Source organism: Perognathus longimembris, chromosome 28, assembly GCF_023159225.1.
Source record: "Perognathus longimembris pacificus isolate PPM17 chromosome 28, ASM2315922v1, whole genome shotgun sequence".
In the NCBI taxonomy this organism is placed as follows: Eukaryota; Metazoa; Chordata; class Mammalia; order Rodentia; family Heteromyidae; genus Perognathus; species Perognathus longimembris.
The window spans coordinates 67,934,301-67,960,471 of record NC_063188.1 but is presented as its reverse complement, the minus strand read 5'-3'; the positions used below and the strand labels follow the sequence as shown (position 1 = coordinate 67,960,471).

Genomic DNA, 26,171 nt, shown 5'->3' with positions numbered 1-26,171 from the left:
TCCTTAGGAAATAAATCAAAAATGAACAAGGAGAAATTACAACAAATGTCACAGAAATTTTAAAATAGTAATAAGGAACAATTAAAGGTTGGAAAAGTTAGAAAAAAACAAATAAGTTGATATATGTATGTATGTGTGTATGTATGTATGTATGTATGTATGTATGTATGTATGTATGTAACCCAATCTACCACAAAGATATAGAAAATGTGAACATAGGGCTAGGAATGTGGCTTAGTGGTAGAGTGCTTGTCTTGCATGCATGAAGCCCTGGGTTTGATTCCTCAGCACCACATAAACAGAAAAGCCTGGAAGTGGCACTATGGCTCAAGTAGTAGAGTGCTAGATTTGAGCAAAAAGAAGCCAGGGACAGTGCCTAGTACCTGAGTTCAAGGCCCAGGAATGGCTAAAAAAAAGTGTGAACTGACCAGAAGCAATTAGTGAAATGGATCCCCTAATAAAAAGTCTGCTAACAAAGAGAAATCTAGGATCAGATTACAAATTGTAAAAAACAATTTTCATTAACATTCCAGCCAACTAGTTTAGCCAATATAATCATCAGGTTTCATTCATGAAGCTGTGCTTTCTTTGTCTCATATAACATGTATAATAAACCTAATTGTGGTAATCATTATAACATCATTAACTAGTGGTAAGATGTACTAGGCTCTTTGTTCTAATGACCAACATTCCTTCCAGCGAGTTTGAATGGTTAAGAACTGATAGTTTGGGTTCTTAATGTGATCTCAGTTTAGGCTTTGTTGTTTGTTCACACATTTCCCTTAATGTTGTTGGTGCAAAGGCATAAAATAGGAAGAAGGTACATAGAGTAAATATGTATTGTCTGCCCACTGTGCCAAATACTGTGTAACAAATACATTCTTCTAATCTGTGCATAATATTTAGCATTTACTGAGGACTTGGTATGTGTCAGATATTATACTATATATTATCTCACTATTATCTAGCTAATCTTTCCACACTATCCATCTGGAATAGACAGCATCAATATTATTTTATAGATTACAAAATAGAGCAGAGCTAAAATGACTTGCTCAAGGTCATCAGAAAAAAAAAAAAAAGAAGAGGCAGGGTTTGAAACCAGATAGACTACCAGGTGCAGGTGGCTGATGTCTACAATGCCAGCTAATGAAGAGGCTAAGATCTGACCATCATAGATCTAAGTTAGCCTGAGTAAGATAGTCCACGAAACTCTTACCTCCAACCACCAAAAAGCTGAAAATGGAGCTGTGGCTCAAGTGGTAGAGTGCTAGGCTTTAGCGTAAAAACTGAAAGTCAGCATCCAAGCTCTGAAGCCCCATTACCAGCATAAATATTTTAAATAAATAAATATGAGACCAACTCACCTAATTCTAACCTCTATGTTCATCTTCTCCAAAAGACAAGCAAAGTAGTTGAGCACAGAAATTTTCAACCACATGGCAAATATTTTAAATATTTACAATAAAATACTTTGTGTGAAAAGAATAATTGAAGCATCATTTAAGAAAATGGATAGTATCATGACTAAACAAATCAGTGAACTGCTTAACATGTTCTATACCATTTAAGAAAACCTTCTTAAGCTTTGACTCTTATCATGTCATAGTGGCTCACACCTGTAATCACAGCTGCTTAGATGTTTAAAAACAAAGATCATGGATGAAGGCCAACCTAGACAAAAATTTAGTGAGACCCTATGTCAAAGAACAAACCAGGTATGATCGTAGACACTTATAAAGCAAGCCATATGTGAGATGTTAGTTGGAGAGTTATGGCCCGAGGCCAGCCTAGGCAGAAAGTATGAGACACTATCTGAAACATAACAGAAAGCAAAAAGGGACAGAACCATGGCTTAAGAGGGGTGGTACTTGCCAGTAAGAAAGAGACCCTGAGTTCAATACCTGGTACTACTAAAAATTATTGATTACAATATTATTGAAGTCTTTGAAGGAAGCAGATTAGGCTGATGGCTTCCCTATAACCCTACCTACTCAGGAGACTGAGATCTAAGGACTGCAGTTAAAAGCAGCAAAGTTTTTCTTCCAGCTAACCAGCAAAAGTTAGAATTGGAGGTATGGCTCAAGTGGCAGAGTACCAGCCTTGAGTTTGAAAAGGCCAAATGAGAGTGAAAGACCCTGAATTCAAGCTCTAATCCCAGAGCACAACGAAAGAATAAACCCAGAATGTTTATTTGTAAATATACATCTTTTTAAATTTTTTGCCAGTTCTGGGGCTTGAACTCTGGGCTTGGGTGCTGTCCCTAAGCTTCTTTTTGCTCAAGGCAAGCAGTCTACTTGAGCCACAGCACAACTTCTGGCTTTTTTGAGTAGTTTATTGGAGATAGAGTCTCATGGACTTGCCTGCCCAAACTGGTTTTGAATCAAGATCCTCAGATTTCAAGCATGAGATTACAGGCATGAGCCACTGGTGCATGGCTTTTTTGTAAATATTTATGCATGAATTGATACTGGGATTTGTAAGTGATTTTTTGGTTTCCTTGTTGTACCAGCCTTGAATGAAAAAGGGAAGGGACAGTTCCCAGGCATTAAATGGATAGTAGTGCTTTAATGTATGGTCTCTATCAGGGTATTTTCATTTCAGCAGGATTTTGCCTTAATCTTAAACAATGAACTCTCAGTCATAGATTTGCAGGCATCTCTTCTATCTTATATTTGAGCACACCACTAAAAAAATTACGTGTCCAACTGTATCATAGAAGGCTTGCTTAACAATTTTAGAGTTTACCTGAAACAAAGAACCGCATGCTTCTCTCATCAATGCCAGCCTTGTTTACAGCTATGCAGTAATAAACACCAGAAATGCTGCTGTCCATTATGGTAAGTGTGCTCCGGATCTAAATAAAGAAAAGAGATGCATTAATCAAGGTTAAAAGATGTAGCATTCATTAGTGCTCTTCTCCAAAACAATTTCACTTCTTCACTCTAATGTGGTTGGATAGGAGCATATAGCTTATTCTGGCTAGTGACTTGAAAATGGAAATCATGTAGGTTATTTCTAATTTGGAGAATTTAAGATTATGGTACAAACCTTGGAAGGGCTTTCCCTCTGACATAATAACTGTGTATGTTTGAGATGACTGGTAGTGTGTCAACCTGTGTTTGTAAATGGCTGCATTTTAAAAGCCCTCAATACTGATATGCAATGACACTGAAGCGTAAATTAGATATAAACATTTGTGGCTTTAAATCCTATTTTGTAGATGTTTACTACCACATCTATCTTTACAGATAATATTGGACAACATAAAAAATGACCTGTATTTATTTATTTGCTAATTAACCAACAAATGTTTTAGTCAAGATCTTCTTTCAATTGAAATCATCCAATTTCAAGAATAAACCAAAACAGCCATTGGCTCATTTATAAGCATACCATAATGAATTTAACAATCTCCTGTTCGTATAAGTATCAAAATAATCATAACTATCATTTAGAATTATTCAAGATATGCTAGTAGCAATACATTTACTTTTGTTTCATGTAATCTATCCAATAACTCTGCAGGGTGAAAACTACTAATATCATCTATTTTACTAAAGAGGAAAATACCATGCAAAAATAAAAGAACTAAGAAATAATGCAAGTGAGGTTCAAATCTATAACTGTACCTTGACTAGAGAGTCAGTGTGTTTTATAACTACATCATGTATTTCTCCATCGATAATTTTTATTTTTTTTCTTTATAGTCAAAGTGAAGTACACAGGGGTTACAGTTCATACGTAAGGCAGTTAGTACATTTCTTAGCCAACCTGTTACTTTCTCCCTCATTTTTCCCCTGCCCCCCTCTCCCTCCATCTACACTTTATTACCTGGAAAACTTGGTTTGAAAGAAGTGTATATTCCTGTCAAGAAACAAAAAACCTCAAAATGGTTAAAGATTCCTAAGATAAACTATGAAACTGCTCCTAGAAAACAGCAGAAGCCAGATGCTATTGGCTCATGCCTGTGATCCTAGCTACTCAGAAGACTGACATCTGAGGTTCATGGTTCAAAGCCAGTCCAGGTAGGAAAGTAAGACTCATCTCTATTTGAACACCATAGAGGCAGAAATAGAGCTGTGGCTTAAGTGTTAGAGCACCAATCTTGAACAAAAAGTTCAGAGACCATGCTTAGACTCTGAGTTTGAGCCCCAGGACCAGCACAAAAAAAATCAGCAGAAGTACAAGATAGAGGCATAATCAATGACTTTCTGAAGAAGATCCTTATAACTCAGAAAAGTTATTTTCAATGCATTGCTCTGGCAAGCACAGTTTTAGATGTGAGGATTAAAATTTGGAAAAGTGGACAAAGTATAAACAAAAAAATAAATAAATCATGTCACTAGAGACAACAATCTTTAACTTTTCAATTTCTTTTCTTCTAGACTTTCTCTCTGCTTGTTAGACAATATTTTTAGAAAATAATTCCTATATACAGATTTCACATTCTAAATTTTCCATTTAAGCATTTCTATGCCATTAAACATTTGCAAAGCACACTTAAAATCAGCATAATATTATAGTGTATATATAGTTTATAATTTACTTCTTCATGATCCTATAATGAAAACACTAATATTCAATAACAATGTGTTGAATTTCAAACAAAAAAAAAGAATTTACAAATAGGAGTAACCTAAATTTCCTTCTGCAAAGTAAAGAAAATGATTACCAGAGTGGTAAGAAAACCTACAGAATAGGAGAGAAATCTTTGCCAGCTATTCCTGAGTAATAATAGCAAGTATAGAAAGAACTCAAAACTCAGATGGAAGAGGAGTAGTCTAATAGTACCTGAGCAAAGTAATTGAATACAGAGTCAAAATAAGTACACCTGGAGGCTGTGAATATGGCCTAGTGGTAGAGAGCTTGCCTTGTATACAAGAAGCCCTGGGTTTGATTCCTCAGCACCACATATATAGAAAAAGCCAGAAGTGGTGCTGTGGCTCAAGTGGTGGACTGATAGCCTTGAGCAAAAAGAAGCCAGGGATAGTGCTCAGGCCCCAAGTTCAAGCCAAAGGACTGGCAAAAAAAAAGTACACATTGTCAATAAACCATGAAAAATTTTCAATATTCTTATTCATAATAACATGGATACTAAAACTATATTGAGTCATAATGGCAATTATTAACTAAGCAAACAGTAATTCCAACAACGGAGGGTCCAAGACCAAATAGATTCAATTCGGGTCAAACCAGATCATTAAAGAAGGACGAAAACCAATACTCCTTAAACTTTTCCATGAAATAGAAAAAGAGGTTCTGCCAAAGTCACATTATAAAGCCATTATTACTCTAATATCATTGTAGTATGAGGCTATAGGAGGAAGGGAGGGAGGGAGGGAGGGAAGGAGGGAGGGAGGGAGGAAGGGAGGGAGGGGAGAGAGAAAGGAAGAAAGAAGAAAGGAAGGGCTGGGAATATGGCCTAGTGGCAAGAGTGCTTGTCTCCTATACTTGAAGCCCTGGGTTCAATTCCCCAGCATCACATATATAGATAAACGGCCAGAAGTGGCGCTGTGGCTCAAGTGGCAGAGTGCTAGCCTTGAGCAAAAAGAGAAGCCAGGGACAGTGCTCAGGCCCTGAGTCCAAGGCCCAGGACTGGCAAAAAAAAAAAAAAGAAAGAAAGAAAGAAAGAAAGAAGAAAGGAAAAGAAAGGTAAGTGGAAAGAAAGAAACTGATGTTTCATGTCACCCCATCCATATTAGAAGGACTAGCATTAAATAATCAAATATCAACAAATGGTAGAAAATATACATTGGGAAGTGAGCAGGGGTGGGGGTGGGGGACTCTTATACAGTCTTGGTTGGCAGGTAAATTACTGAAGTCACTGTGGAAAGGTACATAAATTCTTTAAGAAACAAAAAGCAGAACCATAATATAATCCAATTTTACCTATCCTTAATATATATCTGGAGGAATTTAGGTCAATGTACAAAGAAGATAACTGAACATCCATATTTATGGCAACATTATTCACAATAGCTACGCTATTGAATCAGCTCATTGGTCAATGAATACATAAAGAGGAATTACATTATTTGAAGGCAATGGATGGAGCTGGCAGTCATCATGTTAGCAATATAAACCAGACTGAGAAAGACAAATATGGCATGTTCTCTCCATATGTAGAACCTAGGTCTGAGAAATAAATGAATGACATGTGTACCAGTGGTAGGAGGAAGAGAAGGAGTAATAAAAGGTATGAATTTTTAAATTAACTCTGATGTTACTATAGAGGTGATGTACAGGGGGATTACAATAACATGAGTCAGGTAATGAGTATATATTTCCCTTCATACAGTGTCCTCTATTCCTTCATTCTCTCCCAGTCCCTCCCTCCTGTCTCCACTCATGAGTTGTATAGTTCATTTTCATCAATGTCTTGTGAGCTCCATCGATGCATTTTTTACCCTCTATACCTTGGAGTAAATTTCAATATGTATATTATTTTGTATAAATATGAAGAGGCACTTAGGCATTGCACCTTTGTGCATGTTAAGTGAGGTAAGCTAGGGCTGGGGATATAGCCTAGTGGCAAGAGTGCCTACCTCGGATACACGAGGCCCTAGGTTCGATTCCCCAGCACCACATATACAGAAAACGGCCAGAAGCGGCGCTGTGGCTCAAATGGCGGAGTGCTAGCCTTGAGCGGGAAGAAGCCAGGGACAGTGCTCAGGCCCGGAGTCCAAGGCCCAGGACTGGCCAAAAAAAAAAAAAAAAAAAAAAAAAGTGAGGTAAGCTAGGCTCAGAGAGAGAAATGATGCATATTCTCTGTGATATGTGGAAATTAGATCTAAAATATACTGAGAAATGTTATGAAATTTGATCCAAGTACAATATATGCATGACTGGAAATATCAGAGTGAAATACCTTTGTACAATTAATACACAATATGGAAAAAAAATCTCAAACAACCTATCACTTCACATCAAGGAACTACAATATAACAGCAAAACATACACAAAATTATTAAAGAAAGTAAGCAAGGAAGAGAGAAAACAAATCCTTTGGTAAACTAAGAAAAAGATAAGACTTAAAATATAAGAGCTGAAAGGCAGACATCACAACTGACACCATAGAAATTAAAAATAATTTTAAATAACTATCTAAAAATACAAGTTAGAAGAAATGGAAATTTTCACACACACACACACACACACACACACACACACATCTTACATGACTGAATCATAAAGAACTACAAACCTTGTACAGACCATCAAGAAGTTTCAAGAGTAAAACAAGCACTTGTGGCTCATACAATAATCCTAATTATTCACAAAACTTGAATCTAGAGGATCATGGTTTAAACCTAGCCAAACAAAAACTGGTGTCTCCCCCTCCCCGCCCCGCCCAATTCCACCTCCACAATAACCAGCAAAAAATTGGGGCTGGAGACATGGCTCAAGTGGTAGAGCACTAATCAAGCAATAAAACCAAGTGAGCATACAACATTGAGTACAAACTACTGTGCCAAAATTAAATCAATAATAATTAGCCTCCTAACAAAAGAAGGCACACTGCTAAATTGAACGAAATATTTAAAGAAGAATTGATGTCAAAAAAACAGAAAAGAAATTCTTCCAAATGATGAGGCCAGCATCACACTAATATTAAGCCCAGATAAGAAAGTAGCCAGAAATATAAATGAAAGACCAATAGCATTGATGAAAACAGATGCAAATATTTTCAAATAAGTATGAGTACATTAAATACTTCATCAAATGGGATCCATCCCAAAGATGAAAAGATGGTTTAATATATGCAAATAAATAAACATGAAATACATAATAATCATATGAGGGATTAAAGCATGATCATTTCAACAGATGCAGAATAAGCACTTAATAAATTTCAACATCTCTTCATGGTAAAAATATTGATCTAAGTTGTCATGCAATAAACAGATATTAGCAAAATAAATGCTATTTAAATTAAGATGAAAGATAATATTATACTGAAAGTAGAAAGGCTAAAAGCTTTCTGGTTAACATCCAGAAAAAGAAAAAACATCCATTTTTACTACCTGACTCAACAACACCCACTTGCTATACACATCTCGTCATTGTCTTTGTTATAGGTATAGTACCAACATACACAAAAGCTGTGTGTAACTGTGTTTATTGACTGCACAAAATTCTTTTTTTGTTGTTTTTTTTGCCAGTCCTGGCCTTGGACTCAGGGCCTGAGCACTGTCCCTGGCTTCTTTTTGCTCAAGGCTAGCACTCTGCCACCTGAGCCACAGCGCCCCTTCTGGCCGTTTTCTATATATGTGGTGCTGGGGAAATCGAACTCAGGGCTTCATGTATGCAAGGCAAGCACTCTTGCCACTAGGCCATATTCCCAGCCCACCTGCACAAAATTCTAAAGGCCCTTCATCAATCCTTTTGCCCCAAATAAACTTTCAAATGATTCCATTCCCCAGCCCAAGGATTCTAGAATTTAAAATAAGTAGGTTCTTTCATTGGAGTATTATTAAAAGAAGTGATTGAGAAAAACAGGCTCACAGGCCAAATAAGACCCAGACAATTATTTGCTGCATGATAGAACAGATATGTTTGTTTCTTGTTGGCTATTCTTATTAATAATTTTGTATGTCCCTTGAATGTTTTTATAAATAATTCAAAGGGGACTGTAAAACCCTGATTTAATGCCTAATTCAGCTATTTTCAAGACCTTGGGGGCAATGATGTTGATATGAGGAGCTGTTTTTTAAAGGAAGCTAAACTCTGGGTGCACTGGTGTTCCTGCAATCTCAGTACTTGGCAGCAGAACCAAAGGGATCCGGAATTTGAGGCCAGTCTCTGTTATATAACAAATCTGAAGCAAGTGGGAGCTACAGAGTGAGACTTTGTGTCAAGGAGAGCATTAAAGCTTGTGTTTTGGGCTGGGAACATGGCCTAGGGGCAAGAGTGCTTGCCTCATATACATGAAACCCGGGTTTGATTCCTTAGCACCACATACATAGAAAAGGCCAGAAGTGGCTCAAGTGGCAGAGTGCTAGCCTTGAGCAAAAAGAAGCCAGGGACAGTGCTCAGGCCCTGAGTCCAAGCCCCAGGACTGCCAAAAAAAAAAAAAAAAGCTTGTGTGTCATAATCAGTACTATTTTCTCATCAATCCCTAGTAGTCATCCCTGGAGTGTGATTATCAGTGTGAAAAGAACAGGCTAGCTTTATTGAGCATTGTGAGATCACTTCTACAACAGTAACTCTCAGTGATCTACCTTAGTCTTTTCTCCATGTTTCAACACCATTTCTTCTATAGAAAGAATGTTGCCTGTAGTTAGGTCACTTTTCTGCATCTTGTTAGAAAGCTGCATACGTTTGCCCCGTTGCATACACCTGGGAAATAAAGAGACTTCCATTGACAGTTTTTTCACCAGAAATAATAGAAGGCATATTGAGCATTGTAGAGAGCATACACTTCTAATCTAGGACATACTGTCATCCAAGTATCCCAAACAAGAAATCTCTTCTTATGGCTGACTAAACACATTTGAATGTCATCTAAGCAAAAGGCAAATCAATTGGTGTTATAATTTGAATGTGTCCTCCAAAATTACTTTGTTGGAATCGTAATAACCAATACAACAGTTTAGAAAAGCAGTACATTTTAAAGTCTTATTAAGGCACGCTCTCCTGAGGGAATCAATGTCATTATCATAAGAATGGGTTGCTGATAAAAGCTAGGCTCTCATTATGTGCCAATGCCATTTTTCTGGAATACCCAGGCTCCAAAATCAATTATCAAACGAGCTTCTTCTCTTTGTAAATTACATATACTCAAGCATTTTTATTTATCAATCCAAGCAAAGTACAGTAAGTTAGAAATATGCCTGCTTTGGATTTCATTGTCAGGGAATATTTCTCTGTTAATGTAACTATTGAGCAGTACCATGAAATAAATAAATACAAAGCAGAAATACTTCTGTAAGAAGACAATTTCAGGTGAAGTTAAGAATCTTCAAAAGGTCTTTGTTTCTTTTAATATTTTTGTACAGGTGATGTACAGAAGGGTTACAGTTACATAAATAAGGTAATAAAGAGTCTTACCTTACCTCCCCCACATTTCTTCATTTCCCCCCCTCCCCTGGATTCCCTCTCCCCTCAAGTAGAAAAGATCATTTCCAACATATTATCACTCATGGTTAACCCTTTGTCTCACCATTTGTCATTCTCCTTCCCTTCCCTGAATCAGATAAACTTATATACAAAACAAAGGTTACAGAAATAAAAAGTGAATACAGGGAATAAACCAAAGGGGGAAAAAGAAAAAATAAAGAAATGCAAACTACACTAAAAAAAAAAAAACCAACTCGTTTCCATTTAGGTAGAGTTCATTTGATATGTATCATTTTATATAGCCATATGATCCTCTGCTAAGAAAATCCTAGACATAATCTAGTTATTACAAGTCAAAGAAACCATGCAGCCTATGTTTCCTTGGGTCTGGCTTAGTTTGCTTAACATAGTATTTTCCAACTCTTTCCATTTCCTTCTGAATGGGGCAATGTTATTCTTTCTAATGAAAGCATAGAATTCCAATGTGTATACATACCAAATTTTTTTGATCCATTCATTTACTGAGGGCAACTGGGTTGATTCTATATCTTAGCTATGGTAAATAATACTGCATTGCTGGGTCATAGAGGTGCTCTACGTTTAGTCGTTTGAAGAACCTCCATAATGCTTAACAGAGTGGTTGAACAAGTTTACATTCCCACCAATAATGCCAGCATTTGGTATCAGTTTTCTTTATGGCAATTCTAACTAGGGTGAGGTGGTATCTCAGTGTTTTGATTTGTAGTTTTTAATGGCCAGAGATGTTGAATATTTCTTCATCTGTCTATTGGCCATTCTTATTTCTTTTTCAGAGAAGTATCTCTTCAAGTCTTTAGCCCACTTATTGATGGGGGTTGTTGTTTCTCTGAGGACTTATTTGGGGGGGTAATTTTTTGAGCTCTAAGTATATTTTAGATATGATGCCCTTTTCTGTTGTATAATTAGTAAAGATCTCCTAAACTCTGGGCTATTTATCTTGCTAGCTATGTCCTTTGCCACGCCAGAAACTCTGCAGTTTAATATAATTCCATTTATCCAGTCTTTCTTTGATTTGTTGTGTTTCTGAGTCTTTATTTAGGAAATTTTGACCTGTGCCAATGAGCCCTAGTGTTTCCTCTATATCTTCTTGTAATATACTCAGGGTATCTGATCTCACATTGGGGTCTTCAATCTATTTGGAATTGGTTCTGGTTCAGGGTGATCTATAAGGATCTAACTTCAGTTTTCTACACATATATAGCCAATTCTGCCAGCACCATTTGTTGAAGAGACTTTCTCTCATCCTGTGGTTTGGGTTTTTTTTTTTTTGCTTCCTTATCAAAGGTTAGGTGGCCATAGGTCTGTGGGTTCATTTCTGGGTCTTCAATTCTATTTCTGTGGTCCTTGGGCCTGTTCATGTACCAGTACCAATTTTATAATAGAGTTTTAAGTTTGGTATTGATATTCTTCCAGCACTGTTCTTCCTGATAAGGACTGTTTTTGCTACTTAGGGTCTTCTATTATTCCACATGAATTTTTGGATTGGTTCTCCTATTTCATTAAAGAATGTTGTTGGGATTTTTATGGGCATTGCATTGAATTAGTAGATAGCTTTTGGCACTACTGTCATTTTCTCAATGTTAATCCTCCCAATCCAGGAGCACGGGAGGTTTTGAAAAGGTCTTAAGCAGAAGACAGCCCTGAGATGTAAGAGGAACAAAGAGATCCATGCAACTGGAGGCCAATGACTTTAAGATCAGCATTTTTAAAATTTAGATCAGACCTTTTTATTTTGATGATATATAGTCTGAAGCCTTATGTGATTCTCCTTTCCTGTTATCTCTTCCCAATTAAATTTTCCCATTCTGAATCATAAGCAAAGGCAGAAGTGTCAAAAGACCAGAGTTCTGAGCATTTGTTGATTAGCTAAAATCTGTTGGAAGAGAGGTTCTAGATGTAATGATAGGAATAATAAGCTTATATTCAGTAAACCTGGGATTCATATCCAAGCACTGTTAGCTTTATGCCTTCTGTAAATTAATTTCAGAATGTAAATTTCTTCATTAAAATTTGAACTAATATTAGATTCCCCAGAAGCTTTTTCATAAAAATAAATAAGACTTTAATTTTACATGAATGAATCTAACAGTAACTTGTATTGCTCTTGAAATATAGTAGGTACTCAGTAACTTTGTACTCAGTAACTATTTCCTTAATGAAAACTTTGTTAGAAGAGTCATTTTGTAGGAAATGTCTCCAACATATTGAAAGGTGTAAAAACAATGCAACTGGCTTCATTTCAGAAGAATTAAAGAATGACAGAGTGAAGAAAAGAAATAAGACAAAGTCAAAAGTAAGTGGACAGAACCACTGTTACAACATCCGGGATTCCTTTTCTAATGCCTGAGGAGAAAAGAATGTGCCCATTCCCAAAGGATCCATCTGTATCCAATGGATAATTAAATGGAGCTGGTTTCTCTGGAAGTTATCTGGGCAGCAGTGTGAAACAAATACTAAACTCCCCTAATACCCGAAGATCTAGGGCTTGCTTTAATGGCTGAATTTCCTAAATTTCTCCCTGAATGGGTGAGCATTTCCAAGGAATCACCCTTTTAGAGCTCAGTATCCCCAGGTGATTCTTGCTAATCCATGGCTATCTGGTCAGCAGAGTGTAGTAATGAGTTAATCAAGTTAAATTCCCTGGAAAGCAAAACATCAGCCCTTAGACAATAACTGAAACCTAGGTAGGTTGCCCACACCATTTGAAAGTTATTTTAAGGCATAGAATTTCTGGCCTATGGCCAGCTTGTAGGGAGAATTTTGTGGCAGGTTGTAAGTAAACAATGAAATTCTCTCAAACCCTAACTACTCTGAGATTTAAGGCAATTCATTTAGCCTATCTGAATTTCCTTATTCCTTTCTTATTTTTATAGCAGACATATTCATCTGCTTGTTTTAAACATGACAGTGGCATTCAATTTAAAATAGACCAAGTATCTCATATGCTTCAGGAATATACTGAAACTTTAAAAACTAACTTCAAATGGGCTACAGGAAACCATTGCCATTTCTCCTTTGACTCTATGTTCTTTGACCATCACTTACCCCTTACTTTCTGTATCTCTATTGGTTACTGGGGAAGAAGTATCCCTCTTTTCCACCCTACACAAGGATCACAGAAAGTTAAAAGCAGTTATTCTGATCCAAAGATGCTATTCTCTTATAGATTTGACAATCATGGTTACCATTCTAACCAGGCTTATCATAAAACCATAAACCAATGAGACATGTCCATATTTCAAACCCATTACATAAACTTTTCTGTGCAATGGCAGATAGTTGGAAAATTTCCCTGTTCTGTTCTTCTCAAAATTAAATCCTATTAAATTCCATTCTCCAAATTAAATTCAATTCTTCTCCAACCTAAATCTAAATTTCCCTGACCCAATAATCATAATTATTATTTCGTGGTGATAACAATTCTTAGAATTATTCTGAGAAGTGATTTTGGAAGGAAGGAAATAGCAAAGTTGTGGAGGCTCTTATATTCTGCGCCGTATTTAAAGACCAACTCAAAGACTAACTGCAGGGCCTGTCACGTGAAAAAACAGTCTTCTGATAAGATCTTGGACATGATGGTTCCTCCAGTAAGTCTGTAAGTGAAGGAGATCTGCATCATAATAAGTTACTAAGCCTGCAAATAACTTACAACTCATCCACCTGGCTGCAGGGCTCCCAGGCCCATAAGAAGGAGGGTGTAGGAAGGCCACTTGCAGTACAATGAAGAATGTTCTCACTGCCCAGGAACACTGGCTGAATGTTCTTTAAATCTGTCTCCTTCTCATAGATCTTAGGTTTTTCTAGAAAAAAGGAGATTAACATTGTAGAGATTAACATCCCACATCAAGGCAAATATTTTACCTGTTACTAAAGTAAAGGTATTATAAAGGAAAGGCATCAAAAGTGTTTAAAATAAACTTTTCATAAACTTTTGCATTCATTGATAAATATGTGCTGTTCCAAGGCTCCTACAAACTCTCTTGCCAAAGAATTTTCTATTCACCTATATTTCCATGACCTACCAATGTAATAGGTTTGGATCTGAAATGACTCACAAAAATCACATGTTGAATGCTTTGTCACCAATGCAGCAATGTTCAGAACCAGGGTTTTGGAAATGTGATTGGATCAAGAAGGCTTTGATCTCATTGAAGGATAATCCATAACTTGCTGAGCCATTGGAAAGTAATAGAAACATAGGTGGTAGAATCTGATTAAATGTAAATGATATTTGAGACTGTGTCCTGGAAGGCTTGTGGAAATCCTCTGCTTTACCCACTTCTTACTACTCCAAAAATGTAGGAAGTTGTCGTGTGTGTGTGTGTGTGTGTGTGTGTGTGTGTGTGTGTGCAAATGTGCATGCATGCATTTGTATATGTGTATGCCAGTACTGGGGCTTGAACTTAGGGCTTGGGCATTTTCCCCGAGCTTTTCTGCTCAAAGCTAGCACTCTATCACATGAGCCACAGCTCCACTTCCAGCTTTTGTGTAGGTAATTGGAGGTAAGGGTAACATGAATTATTCTACACGGGCTCAATTTGAGCTGTGATCCTTGAAGGATTGACCCCCACCCTATTGCCTCAGGCCCATACAGACACTGGACAGGAACCTCAATATGGGAACCTGTTTGGTATGCAGGCAGGACATCTCACCTAGGCCCAGCTGTAAACAACCCTTTGTAGGCCAAACAGAAAAGCCCCAACTTCCTAGACCTAGTGGTGCTTTCAATAACCTGCCACTTGCTCAGACCCCATATAAGTCTGGTCCCAAATTCACCCCCGGGGACAACCTCCAAACCAGCAGGAAGGTCTGTGAAGGTTTGTGCCCCTTGCTGTTCCTCAATCAACAGTCCTCGCCTGTTGATAATCAAGTCCAGCCTATTCCTTTTCCATTCTCCTCATTTTCCCAACAATCCTCAGATCTCAACCTACTGAGTAGGTAGGATTACAGGTGTGAGCCACTGACACCCAGTAGAAATTTTGTTTTATCCCAATCACAGTCTTATACTGTGAATGTACTGCCTCAGAACACAACATGAAAAAAAATGGAGTTGCCCATGGACTGTTAACCCATGTCCTTTGCCATTTTAAGTTTGTCTCAGCTATTTTGTCACAGTAAAGAAAGCCTGAGTAACACTAGCAACTAATAGATACCTGACCCAGCAGGGGGAATCTAATAGTACTGAGACAGGATAACTTAAGGAAAATGAGGCCTGGTGAAGGCAACTCAGATATGTGGTATTTAGAAACATAGAAGTGCCTTCTTGGCTTCAAAATAAACAAGATACATCTCTTCATTAGGGATGCACTCCTCACCCCAGGAATTATCACTTGTCTGACAGGATGTATGCCTTCCTGAGAAAATTGCTTCCCCAAACTTAACCTCCAGTGCAAAATGCAGATAGCAGGGTGCCTCCTTATCTCAAGGAAAGGATCTGTTTTATGGCAACATGAATTATTACCTGGAAAGAATGCTCAAACATCCAGAAACTCAAAAGTAACTCCAGGAGTGATTAGAGAAAATATGAAAACACCTATCTTTGCATAACTTTGAAGGCAGACACCCTGCCTTTAATATATAAATACCCCTAGCAGCCAAAGAGCGGTGTGCATCTCTCTCCCTTAGAGAACATCCACACTGTTAGAGTGTGTCCATGTCCTTCTGTTTGTCGGCTTGCTTGCTTGCTTACTTACTTAACTCAATAAAGTTTTCTTACCATCGTGACTTGTCCAGAAATTCTTATTCTGCAATTGAAGTCAAGGATCCTAAGTGAATAGTTTCTACCTTTAAAGGGAAACTTCACTAAACCTCACCTGTATCTGCTGACAGTACTATGGTCTATGACTTAACTAGTCACATCTATGCTATACTTTTTGTGAAATATATTTAATACCACCCCTAGTTACAGTCTTGTAAGTGCAAAAGAACTTTTTTGAGGACAAATGAATTCTAAAGTTCCAAATGACAAGACCTATGGGTATCAAAACATTGCTCAGGACTGAAATTTTCATAAAAGCAAGGCTGAAATCAAATTCACTATTTCAACCTGGGCACAAGTTCATTTCTCAACTTATATGTTGAACTTAATTATAATAAACATTGTATTTTCTATTTTCAATAACAACATTTATTGTTTGGATATGGACTTAAGAAAACCCACAAGAGAGGAGATGTATCTTCTCTAAGCACTTTCTGGCATAAAGTAAAATTTCAGATATGAGGCCTCAAGGTAGCTGGCATGAAAAGACAAAGAATGGGACAGTAAACAGTCATTTAGGGACTGGGAGAAATCCAAATACATTAAACCTTATATTTATGTTTATATTTTAAATTTATTTTATTATCATTAAGTACTATACAAAGGGGTTTCAATTCAAAACTTTCAATTTACAAAACATACAAAAGACTCACACAGAACACTAAGGAAAACAAAACAGTAAGGAAGGTGGAAAATCTCAAGTGGACTGCAAACAAAGAGAAAAGGAAACCTTCTGTGGAATATTCTACAATACACAAACTGATAAAAAAAAAAAACATGTGTAAGACGGGAGTTTTAGCCTGGTATCAGAGGCTGGCACCAATAATCCTAGCTACTCAGAAGGCTGAAATCTGAAGATTCTGAGTCCAAGGCAGCTGGGGCAAGAATGTCAAAATATTGGTATCAATACTAGGGCTTAAATGCAGAATCTCACATTCTAGGTTGGCTTTTTCACTCAAGGTTGGAACTCTGCCCCTTGAGCCATATCTGCAGCTCTTGGTTTTTGAAATTTTTATGCTGGTCCTGGGACTTGAACTCAAGGCCTGCACACTGTCCCTGAGCTTTTATGTTCAAGGCTGGTGTTCATCTGAGCCACAGCTCTACTTCCAGATTTTTGGTGGTTAAGTGGAGATTAGACCTTGCTGCTTGGGCTGGCTTCAAACTATGATCATAAGATCTCAGCCTCCTGAGTAGCTAGGACCACAGCTGCCCAGCTTATTCTGAATCTTTTAAATTAACGTGTGTTAACTGTACAAATGGGTTTCATTTTGGCATGTCCACATATAAAATACAGGGCTGGGAATATGGCCTAGTGGTAAAAGTGCTCGCCTCATATACATGAAGCCCTGGGTTCGATTCCTCAGCACCACATGTATAGAAAAAGCCAGAAGTGGCACTGTGGCTCAAGTGGTAGAGTGCTAGCCTTGAGCAAGAAGAAGCCAGGAACAGTGCTCAGGCCCTGAGTCTAAGCCCGAGGACTGGCAAAAAAAAAAAAAAAAAACACATATAAAATACACCATGATCAAGCTCACCCCTTCCCATCACTCTAGTTCATCCTCTCCTCCCTTTCTTAAAACAATTTCAACAGATTTCATTGTTCCATTTACACAATGGAATATTATTCAGCCACAGAGAATGAAATAATATCATTTACAGATAAATGACAAGAATTTGATATTTTCACGTCTTCTTTTTATTAGTTTAAATTGTGGTATTTATATAATACACATAAAATATCCTTTGATAAATTTCATTCTTCTAATGGTTCTTTCTCCTATCTCTTTTCCTTTCTCCCTCCCTCCCTCCCTTCCTTCCTTCCTTCCTTCCTTCCTTCCTTCCTTCCTTCTTTCCTTTCTTTAATTTCTTCATTCTTCTTTATCTATTCTGTTTCAGTGCTAGTCTTGGAGCTTGGAGCTTTTGTGCTCAAGGATAGTGCTCTACCACTTTGAGCCACAGCACCATTTCTGTCTTTTTTTTCCTTTGGTAGTTCATTGGAGATGGACTTTCCTTCATGGGCTGGCTTTGAACCATGGTCCTCAGACCTCAGCCTCCTGTGTAGCTAGGGATTGCAGGCATGACCCACCAACACCCAGCCAATGGCACTTAGCCATACTCCTATGGATGCTTTTAACAGTTTTAGTGCATCTCATGATGTTATTTTCCTAAGTATATATGATGTACCTCAATTATATTCACTCCTTCACCCTGTCCCTTCCAAATCCTTAATCCTAATGGTTTACCCCAAAGAATCATCTTTTATAATTCATCCTGTTAAAGTTATGTCACATGATTAATTTTGTTTTGGGGATTCCACATATGAATGAAACATGTTTACATGAGCTTGGCTGTATTACTTTCAAGGGAAACTACTAGAAATAAACCTAAATGAGCAATGAACAACAGTGTTATCCTCTCCTTCAAGTTCCATTCAATGTTAAAAAAAAAAATAGGAGGGAGCTGCACTCGGGGATTTAGGCTTTCCATACCTCGTTTTTGTTTTTGTTTTTTCAAAAAGAGACCAATTATATCCCCATCGTGTAAAGACAGATAATTAATTCATTGAAATTCTGACTGCTTTCAGCATAAAAGGTTAGGCAGCAAACTCTACGTAACCAAAATGTACTTCCAAACTCCCATTTCACCAGCTCCCAATGGCTTGTGCCTGCTTGTGATCCTAGCTACTCAGGAGGCAAAAGTATGATCATAGTTCGAAGCCAGCCCAAGCAGGAAAGACTGTGAGGCTATTATCTCCAGTTAACAACAAAAAGGCTGAAATTGAATGTGTGGCTCAAATGGTAGAGAGGATGTAAGGGCAATCTGACTGTGACATCTGTCACCCCATTGATTGCCAGGGTTGATTCAACTGATCTGGCTAGCTAAGTGGGTATCCCTTTTCTCCCTATCACTCCATGTGCATCCCTCCGGAAGCTGCACAATTCGTTGAAGAGGACCACCATCCCTGAGGTAGGAGGACCTGTCTTCAGTCAAGGGTATACAAGTAGCTGCGCTCCCCTACTGGAACCTCCAAATAAGCTCTCAAATGGTAGAGTGCCAGCCTTAAGCAAAAAAGCTAAGGGTCAGTGTCCACGTTTTAAGTTCAAGCCCCAGTACTGGTACAAAGGGGAAAACAAACTATTTCTATTTTTTATGACTAAGATATCTCCTATCAGATCCCTGGTTTAAATCTCTTTTCTAATAATGTCAAGAAAGGAACCCAAAGCTGTTGTAGAGATTTCAAATCCCCCCAACTCACCATTAACAATTAGTTGTATGGTAAGATTTTTGTAGAGGCCATGCTTGGTGTTGCTCAGAGCAAAAGTGTAGTTCCCAGCATGCTCCATGTTCACTTCCAGGATTGTGAATCTGTATTGAAGAGGGTCATATTGGAAGGTATGGTTTTCTGGGAGTGGCTTTCCATCTTTGAACCTATGAGGTATGGGGAAGAAATGATTAACATACGATGCTGTCCTAGCTTTTGCCCCAATAACATTTCACTTATGCTTCCTCATGATCAACAGTAGCAAAGCAGTAGAATTTTTTGCATGAAATTATCTGGCAGAAGCCCCTTCGTACAGTTACACTGAAAACTAAATATGTAATGTCTCTTTTCTGTTCCTTAATGTTTAAAACTTTTGGAAAGCACGTCTTTCTCTTTTTCCCTCTCTCATTCACCCTCTCTTCTTCCCTTCCCTCCCTTCCCTTCCCTCCCTCTTTCCCTCCTTCCACTTTCTTATTTTACATCCACTTTACCCTTATAAAAATCAGATTTTTCTCCATGTTATTCTTTTGAAATCTCTTCTTCTTTGTTTACCAACAATTCCTTAATTACCAAAACTACTGGCCATCTCTTAGCACTCATGAGGTTATTTGACCTCAGACACCAATTCCTCCTTGTAGCTTCTGAGACACTGTTCTAAGCATTATTTTTGTTTTCACTGACCTTTTTCCCATTTCTACTCTTCAAGTTTTTTTTAAGCAAACACTTTAAAAACATGGCCAACATAATATACAAAATGAGGGAGATTTTGACAGGTACTTACAGGCACCGCTAGGAAGCTAAACTAAGGGCTTGTACTTTTTAGCAATTAATAGTAGTTATATAATAAATGTTTATAACCATGAACATTCAAATGCTGCTTTTGAAGTCTGATCTTTTTGCCTTGTTCACTCACTTCCAAATGATAACTCCCAAGGTCATAGTTCTAGTACCTCACTCTAGACCCTCTTTCCAAATGTTCATGAACATCTCTAAGTGAGCTAATCATGGATTTCTTTTCTCATTCCTCCCACACTAGATTTTTTTCATCCCAATGAAGCAAGTATGTTAATAGAATGGTCACTCTTATATTTCACCAAATTTCAAATGATAAAATACCTCAGATCATTGGGAATAATTCAGAAATCTAACTGGATCATAAATCCTCTCTCTAGTGTTTCCCCAGTCCACTCTTTCTTATATTCATATTACTTCCAGCTTGTTCATGCCACAGTAGGTCTCCAAATAGCTATTATCATAAACTTCAACAGCAGCAGCATTTCCTCCAGTCTTTCTCAGTTACCATACTATATGCATAAGACCACATTCATCTCTCTAAAGCTCAGCTTCAACTCAATTATTCCACACTGCAGATCTTAGGTAAAGGCAATATGGGCTTCTGAACCTGAAGCCTCATGCTTGCAACCACCTGAACCATGCCTCCAAACCCTTTTTTGCTTTGGTTAGTTTTGAACAGGATCTTAAGTTTCTGCTCCAGCTTGCCTAGATCTCAATTCTCCTATTTACACTTTCTGAATAGCTAGGATGATGGGCACATACTACCATGTTCAGGTTTTTAATGGTTGACATGAGGTCTTGTGAACTTTTTCCCTAGCTGGCCTTTGAACCACAATCCTTGCAAACTCTGCCTCCTTGAATAGCTAGAATTATAGGCATGAGACACTGTGCCAAGCTCTTCAGAACTTTTGACAATGTTCCATTCCCTACTGAAATAAGCAATAAAGATAAATGCAATAATATTGTTTTATTTAATCAGAAAAAATTTTGCAGATGAAGAAACTGGACTGAAGAGAGTTTAACCAACATTCTGGGTAACTTAATGAATCAAATTAAAACACATGAATATTTTAAAATGTTATCACTTCTTACCTCAATGTTCAAGGACCTCTACCAGTCTAGGAAGACCATGTTCAAGAGTCCTTCAAATCTAAGACTGATAAAGCCTTTCTTTGATGGCTATCTTTCTAGATTATTATATGTTCTCCTTTCAGAGAGGAAAATTCATTTCCCCAAACACAGGAATGATGAAGGAAAGAAAGACAAAATAATGAAAGAAACCTGGAGAAAGAGGAAATGAAGAACTAGTTCCTGAGAGTATAGGTGCCCTGAGAGTAGGGTTAGGATTAGAGCACATTTGTGTGCATCTGTGCCCAACACAGGGTCTCTGCTCTAAGGATGTGAATGACGAGTAGGTTGTAAAGGTAAAAAGTTAACAGTAACAGTGAATCCCAGGAAAGGAGGCTCACTTACCAGGTGACATTGGGGTGAGGAAAAGCATCCACCCTTACTCCTATTTTAAACATTCTTTGTCCAGCTGTGACTTCATAAATGCGGCTTCTCTTGTAGCTCACACTAAGGAATGGTTTCTCTGGAACCACAACAGTAATCGAGTCAGAACAAGAAGGTAAAAATGAATGCTAACTCTGGCCTAAGTAAAGAGTCATGTGTCATTTTTTTTCCAATTTTCTGTGTGCTTTAGGGCAAGTCACTTCACATCTAGGCTTCATTTTTATCATGTGTAATATGATGTTTGAGGATATCCCTTGCTTATTTTGCTGATATTAGTGTGATTACAAACTGAATACCAGAGAGAATTAAGTATACTTCAGTTTAACCTAATTATCTTGTATTCATATTGTTCTCTTTTTTGTGTTTACTAGTCCTGAGGCTTGAACTCAGGGACAAGGCACTGTCCCTGAGCTTCTTTTGCTCAAGGCTAGTGCTCTACTACTTGAACCATAGTTCCACTTCTGACTTTTTAATAGTTTATTGGAGATAAAGAGTCTCACAGAATTTCCCGTGCAAGCTGGCTTTAAACTTCAATCCTTAGATCTCAGCATCCTGAGTAGCTACAATTACAGGTATGAGCCACCAGTACTCAGCATATTCATTTCTTCTATAGACCTAGATATAGATATAGGTATAACAATACACAAATACAAACAATAATATTCATATTCATCCTAGCACATTCTTTTTTTAATACTTCTTAATTTATTTTAAAAAAATTGTGCTGTTAACCCTTTTACGGGCAACAAGCTATGTGAAAAATACAAAACTTTTTGTCAAATGTAATATTGAGAGTGCTTTTGACATAGTTCACTGGTTTTGTCATCTGGATCAGTATATACTGCGCAACGGGCAAGGCTAAAATCCATGAACCAAGCTGCAAAGATCTCAAGCTAAATAAGGCGGAAAGATTTGGAGAAACAAAAGAAGGAAATTCTTTCCTATCCAATGAATACTCTTCAGACTAATGCACTCTTCCTATCAAGGCTTCTAAACTGTTAAATAAAGTTTTCCAAACAAGCATTTAAACTTCATTACACAGAAGAGCAATAAGAATGTTATCCTGCCAGACAAAAGGCAGGAGGGAAAATATATATATATATACTGAGTTCAATGGGTAAGCCTGGATGTAGCATAGTTCTTCACAACCGATGGGGGGAGAATTCAACATGGCGTCCAACAACGTTCTAAGATGTGCTTCATTTCAACTGGTTACTATGAAGCAAGGTGTACATGTTTGGCCCCAATCGGGCTTCAGAAATGGTTCTTTATTCATGATGATCATGTCTGTCCAGCTATCAATCATGTTTGTTTGCACCAAATCCCAAGCCATTAAAAAACGACTAATTTTAAGTTAAACAGAAGTCGTCTCCTCCAAATTTGCTATCAACTATCCATGCTACTGAATTCCTCTTCAATATTCTGGTGGTCTATAAAAGGTGCTGGTCCCCATATTCTAACAGTGCCGTCATCTGAGGCACTGGCCATCATGGATGGGATTTGTGGATTCCAGCTCACACAGTTCACTGTACGCGTGTGTCCTGTCAGCTCTGCTATAGGCAGTTCGCTACATTTGTGCCAGATGTAAACCTTGTGATCTTCACTGCCACTAGCGATGAAGTCTTCATTATGGCCTCCAAAACACGAATGAATTGTATAAAACCTTTGAGTAACACCTTGATACTTCCTTACTAAAACTCTGTCTTGTAAGTCCCATAAATGAACTCCCTGAGTAGCTACATTTAACAAAGCTAATCGTCCATTTTTTGAAATTGTAAAAGACATAATAGGATGATCTTCTTGTACTATGTTCCAGTCTGTAAGGTCCTCAAAGTTGTATCCCCGAATCCGCTGGTGTGTATCTGATGCCAGAACAGTCTTCCCATCACTCAAACACCACAGGCATTGCACTCTTACCCCTTCCCAGGAGTCAAGGAGATTTCCATCCAGATCACACTGGTAGAATGTCCACGCTGGCCTCCAGTCACAAAGCGCTTGCCATCAGGATTCCATGCCACACTTGTCAAATTGTCCTCATGAGACTGGCTCATTTTTGTCCTTAGTTCTCCTGTTTATACATTCCAAAGCCAAAGCTCAGAGCAGTCGTCTGGGCCACAGGCAACAAGATAGTTGTCATCCAGACTCCATGCAATGTAAGAAACTCCGTAAGCATGTTCTTCTAATGTCTTAAGAAGTTTCAGCAGGTGTGTATCCGGATCAACTTTCCATATGATAACAGTTGTATCTTTTGATCCTGTTGCTAGCTTAGTGCCATCATTAGAGAATTTACAGAACCACACTTCATTACAATGCTCCGTAAGTATTTGCTGAGTATAACGGAAATTGTCTCCTACTGCAAACATTATCTATAAGTAGAGACACAGAATCTAGATTATTATCAAGTTTGGTATTGTGGTATAGGCACCGATCCCTTTGTAGTTCCACCGCCTGCCGCAGGAGAGTCTGTAAACGCTGTGGGGGAAGCATCACTGATGGTGGTAAATAAGTCTGAAGTTTATCCAACAGTTTTGATTGGGAAGCTGTTCCTTTGCCTTCCCATTCTGCTTTTGCTCTTAGGTCTTCTGCATGGCTACACATCAGATATCCACTCAGAACATGAATGCGCTCTGTATTGTACTTCAGGGGCGTCAGTTCACAGCGTAGAACCTGAAGCGCCTCCAGGACCTTGCCATCCTCCAGGTATTCCAGGTACTTCTGCTGCAGCAGCAAAAACTTCATCCTCACAATAGCATGAGGAGAATGTACTAAAGGCTTTATTTCATTTAGGTCATTTTCTGCCTTATCCCAGTCTCTTTCCATGACATGATTTCGGAATTTGGTAGCAGAAGGATGTTCTAAACGACATCCTGACTCTTACATGAGGAGATCAACAGTCTGCTTCAGGCCGAGGCCGTTCAGGTGCTGTCAGATCAGCCGGATGACGTCCTCGTCCGACTGAGAGAGCCGCTTCTTCTTCTTGAGGCTGCCAGGGCAGCCCCGCCGGGGACCCCATTGTTGACATAGGTATAACAATACACAAATACAAACAATAATACTCATATTCATCCTAGCACATTCTTAGAGATAGACAGTACTTTGGGGAATACATATACAAATGCAAAGACTCATTTCAAGTATGCATAAAAGCCCTAGCCTATTGAGCCTGAGAGGTGAGATTCAATGGTCCAGTATGTATTTAGCATTCACAAAACCTTGGATTCAATTCCCAGAAGTCATATACTTTCAGATTCCAAGTAATAAAAACTTTAATTGACAAAAGCTATTGTTAGCCAGGCACTGCTGGCTCAAACCTGTAATCCTAGTTACTCGGGAGGCTGAGATCTGAGACTCACAGTTCAAGCCAGTCCAGGCAGGACAGTCTGTGAGATTCTTATCTCCAATTAACCACTAGAAAACCCTGGAATGGAAATGATGTTGTGGCTCAAAGCAGTAGAGCACTAGCCTTGAGCAAAAGAGCTCAGGGACAGCACCCAGGCCCTGAGTTCAAGCTCCATGACTGACCAAAAAAAAAAAAAAAAAGGCTATTGCTTTTCAACGTGAGCTTTGCAGAAAAGGCGGCACTATTTATATATTAGGCAGGACAATTCTTTGCTTCATAATATTGTCTTACATTCTGCAAGATGTTTATAATTCTTTATCTTATTAATAGTCATTTTCACAAAGTACATATACCCCTCATATATTCCCAATGCATTCAACAGCTGTCCACTTGAGAATCAACCAATTAAACTATTTAAATTGATTGTATTCCTCGTCAGGTGATTATTTAAACATGGGTAAGTATTATATTTCTGATCAATAATGCATGAGAATTTCACTAGTGGACTTCTGGAAAAAGTTGCTCAATGTTTAAAAATGAACAAAAGTCATAAGAATTACAGTTTTCCCTGCCTGTAGACTCTATCAATGTCCTATGCTTTTTAGGACCTAGGCAACAGGTTGGGCACTTTGAAGATACTGACAAAATAGAGTAAAATAATGGGAAGAACTTGGCTTTTAGAGCTGATGATCCACTAAGTCAACAAACTCTGGAGCTGTTCATCTTGTAACTATTGTGTATGGCATTTGCCTTGATTGTTTAAGCTATTTTTAACCAAGTAGCTTTCAGCTAAAGCCAACTCAATTGATACTGAAGAAACATGGAATCAAGAGGTTGAGAAAACTGAAAAATGTTAGTTCATAAACTCAGCTGTAGAGAATTTAACTGAGCTGCAGGTGGTTAAATTTTTTAAAAAGAATAAACCCAAAGCCCCTCGCCGGTGGTGGCTCACAGCTGTAATCCCAGCTACTCAGGAACCTGACATCTGAGGATTGTGTTTCAAAGCCATCCAGGATAGGAAAACCTGTGAGACTCTTATCTCCAATTAACCACCAAAAAAGCTGGAAGTGGAGATGTGTTTCAAGTGGCTGTGCGCTAGCCTTAAGCACAAAAGTTCAGCGACAGCACACAGGCCCTGGGTTTAAGGACCAGGGCTGGCACCTGTGTGTGTGTGTGTGTGCGCACACACACACACACACACACACACACACACACGAAAAAAACCAGACCCTGGCACCAGTGGCTCATGCCTGTAATCCTAGATACTCAGAAGACTGAGATCTGAGGATCATGATTTGAAGCCAGCCCAGGCAGACAAATCTAACAAACTCTTAGCTACAACCAACCAGCAGTGTACCAGCCTTGATGAAAAGGCCAAGTAAGAGTGCAAGGCCCTGAGTTCAGGC

The 26,171-nt window shown here is 38.2% G+C and overlaps 1 protein-coding gene and 1 pseudogene across 2 annotated transcripts in view; both read right to left on the bottom strand.

Annotated features, from left to right (window-relative positions):
- The window catches only part of LOC125344151 (vascular endothelial growth factor receptor kdr-like), a 206,469-nt gene that overhangs the window by 92,598 nt on the left and 87,700 nt on the right, over positions 1-26,171 (bottom strand). Inside the window, exons 9-13 of the mRNA XM_048336761.1 lie at positions 21,387-21,504; positions 19,113-19,285; positions 13,751-13,901; positions 9,225-9,342; positions 2,749-2,857 (exon numbers count right to left, since the gene is read on the bottom strand). Of these exons, the coding sequence (XP_048192718.1) occupies positions 2,749-2,857; positions 9,225-9,342; positions 13,751-13,901; positions 19,113-19,285; positions 21,387-21,504 (669 nt within the window). The remainder of the gene's footprint in view (positions 1-2,748; positions 2,858-9,224; positions 9,343-13,750; positions 13,902-19,112; positions 19,286-21,386; positions 21,505-26,171) is intronic.
- On the bottom strand, positions 22,122-24,387 carry LOC125344153 (annotated as a pseudogene). Its single transcript, XR_007209417.1, has one exon. The product of XR_007209417.1 is annotated as a WD repeat-containing protein 26-like (transcript).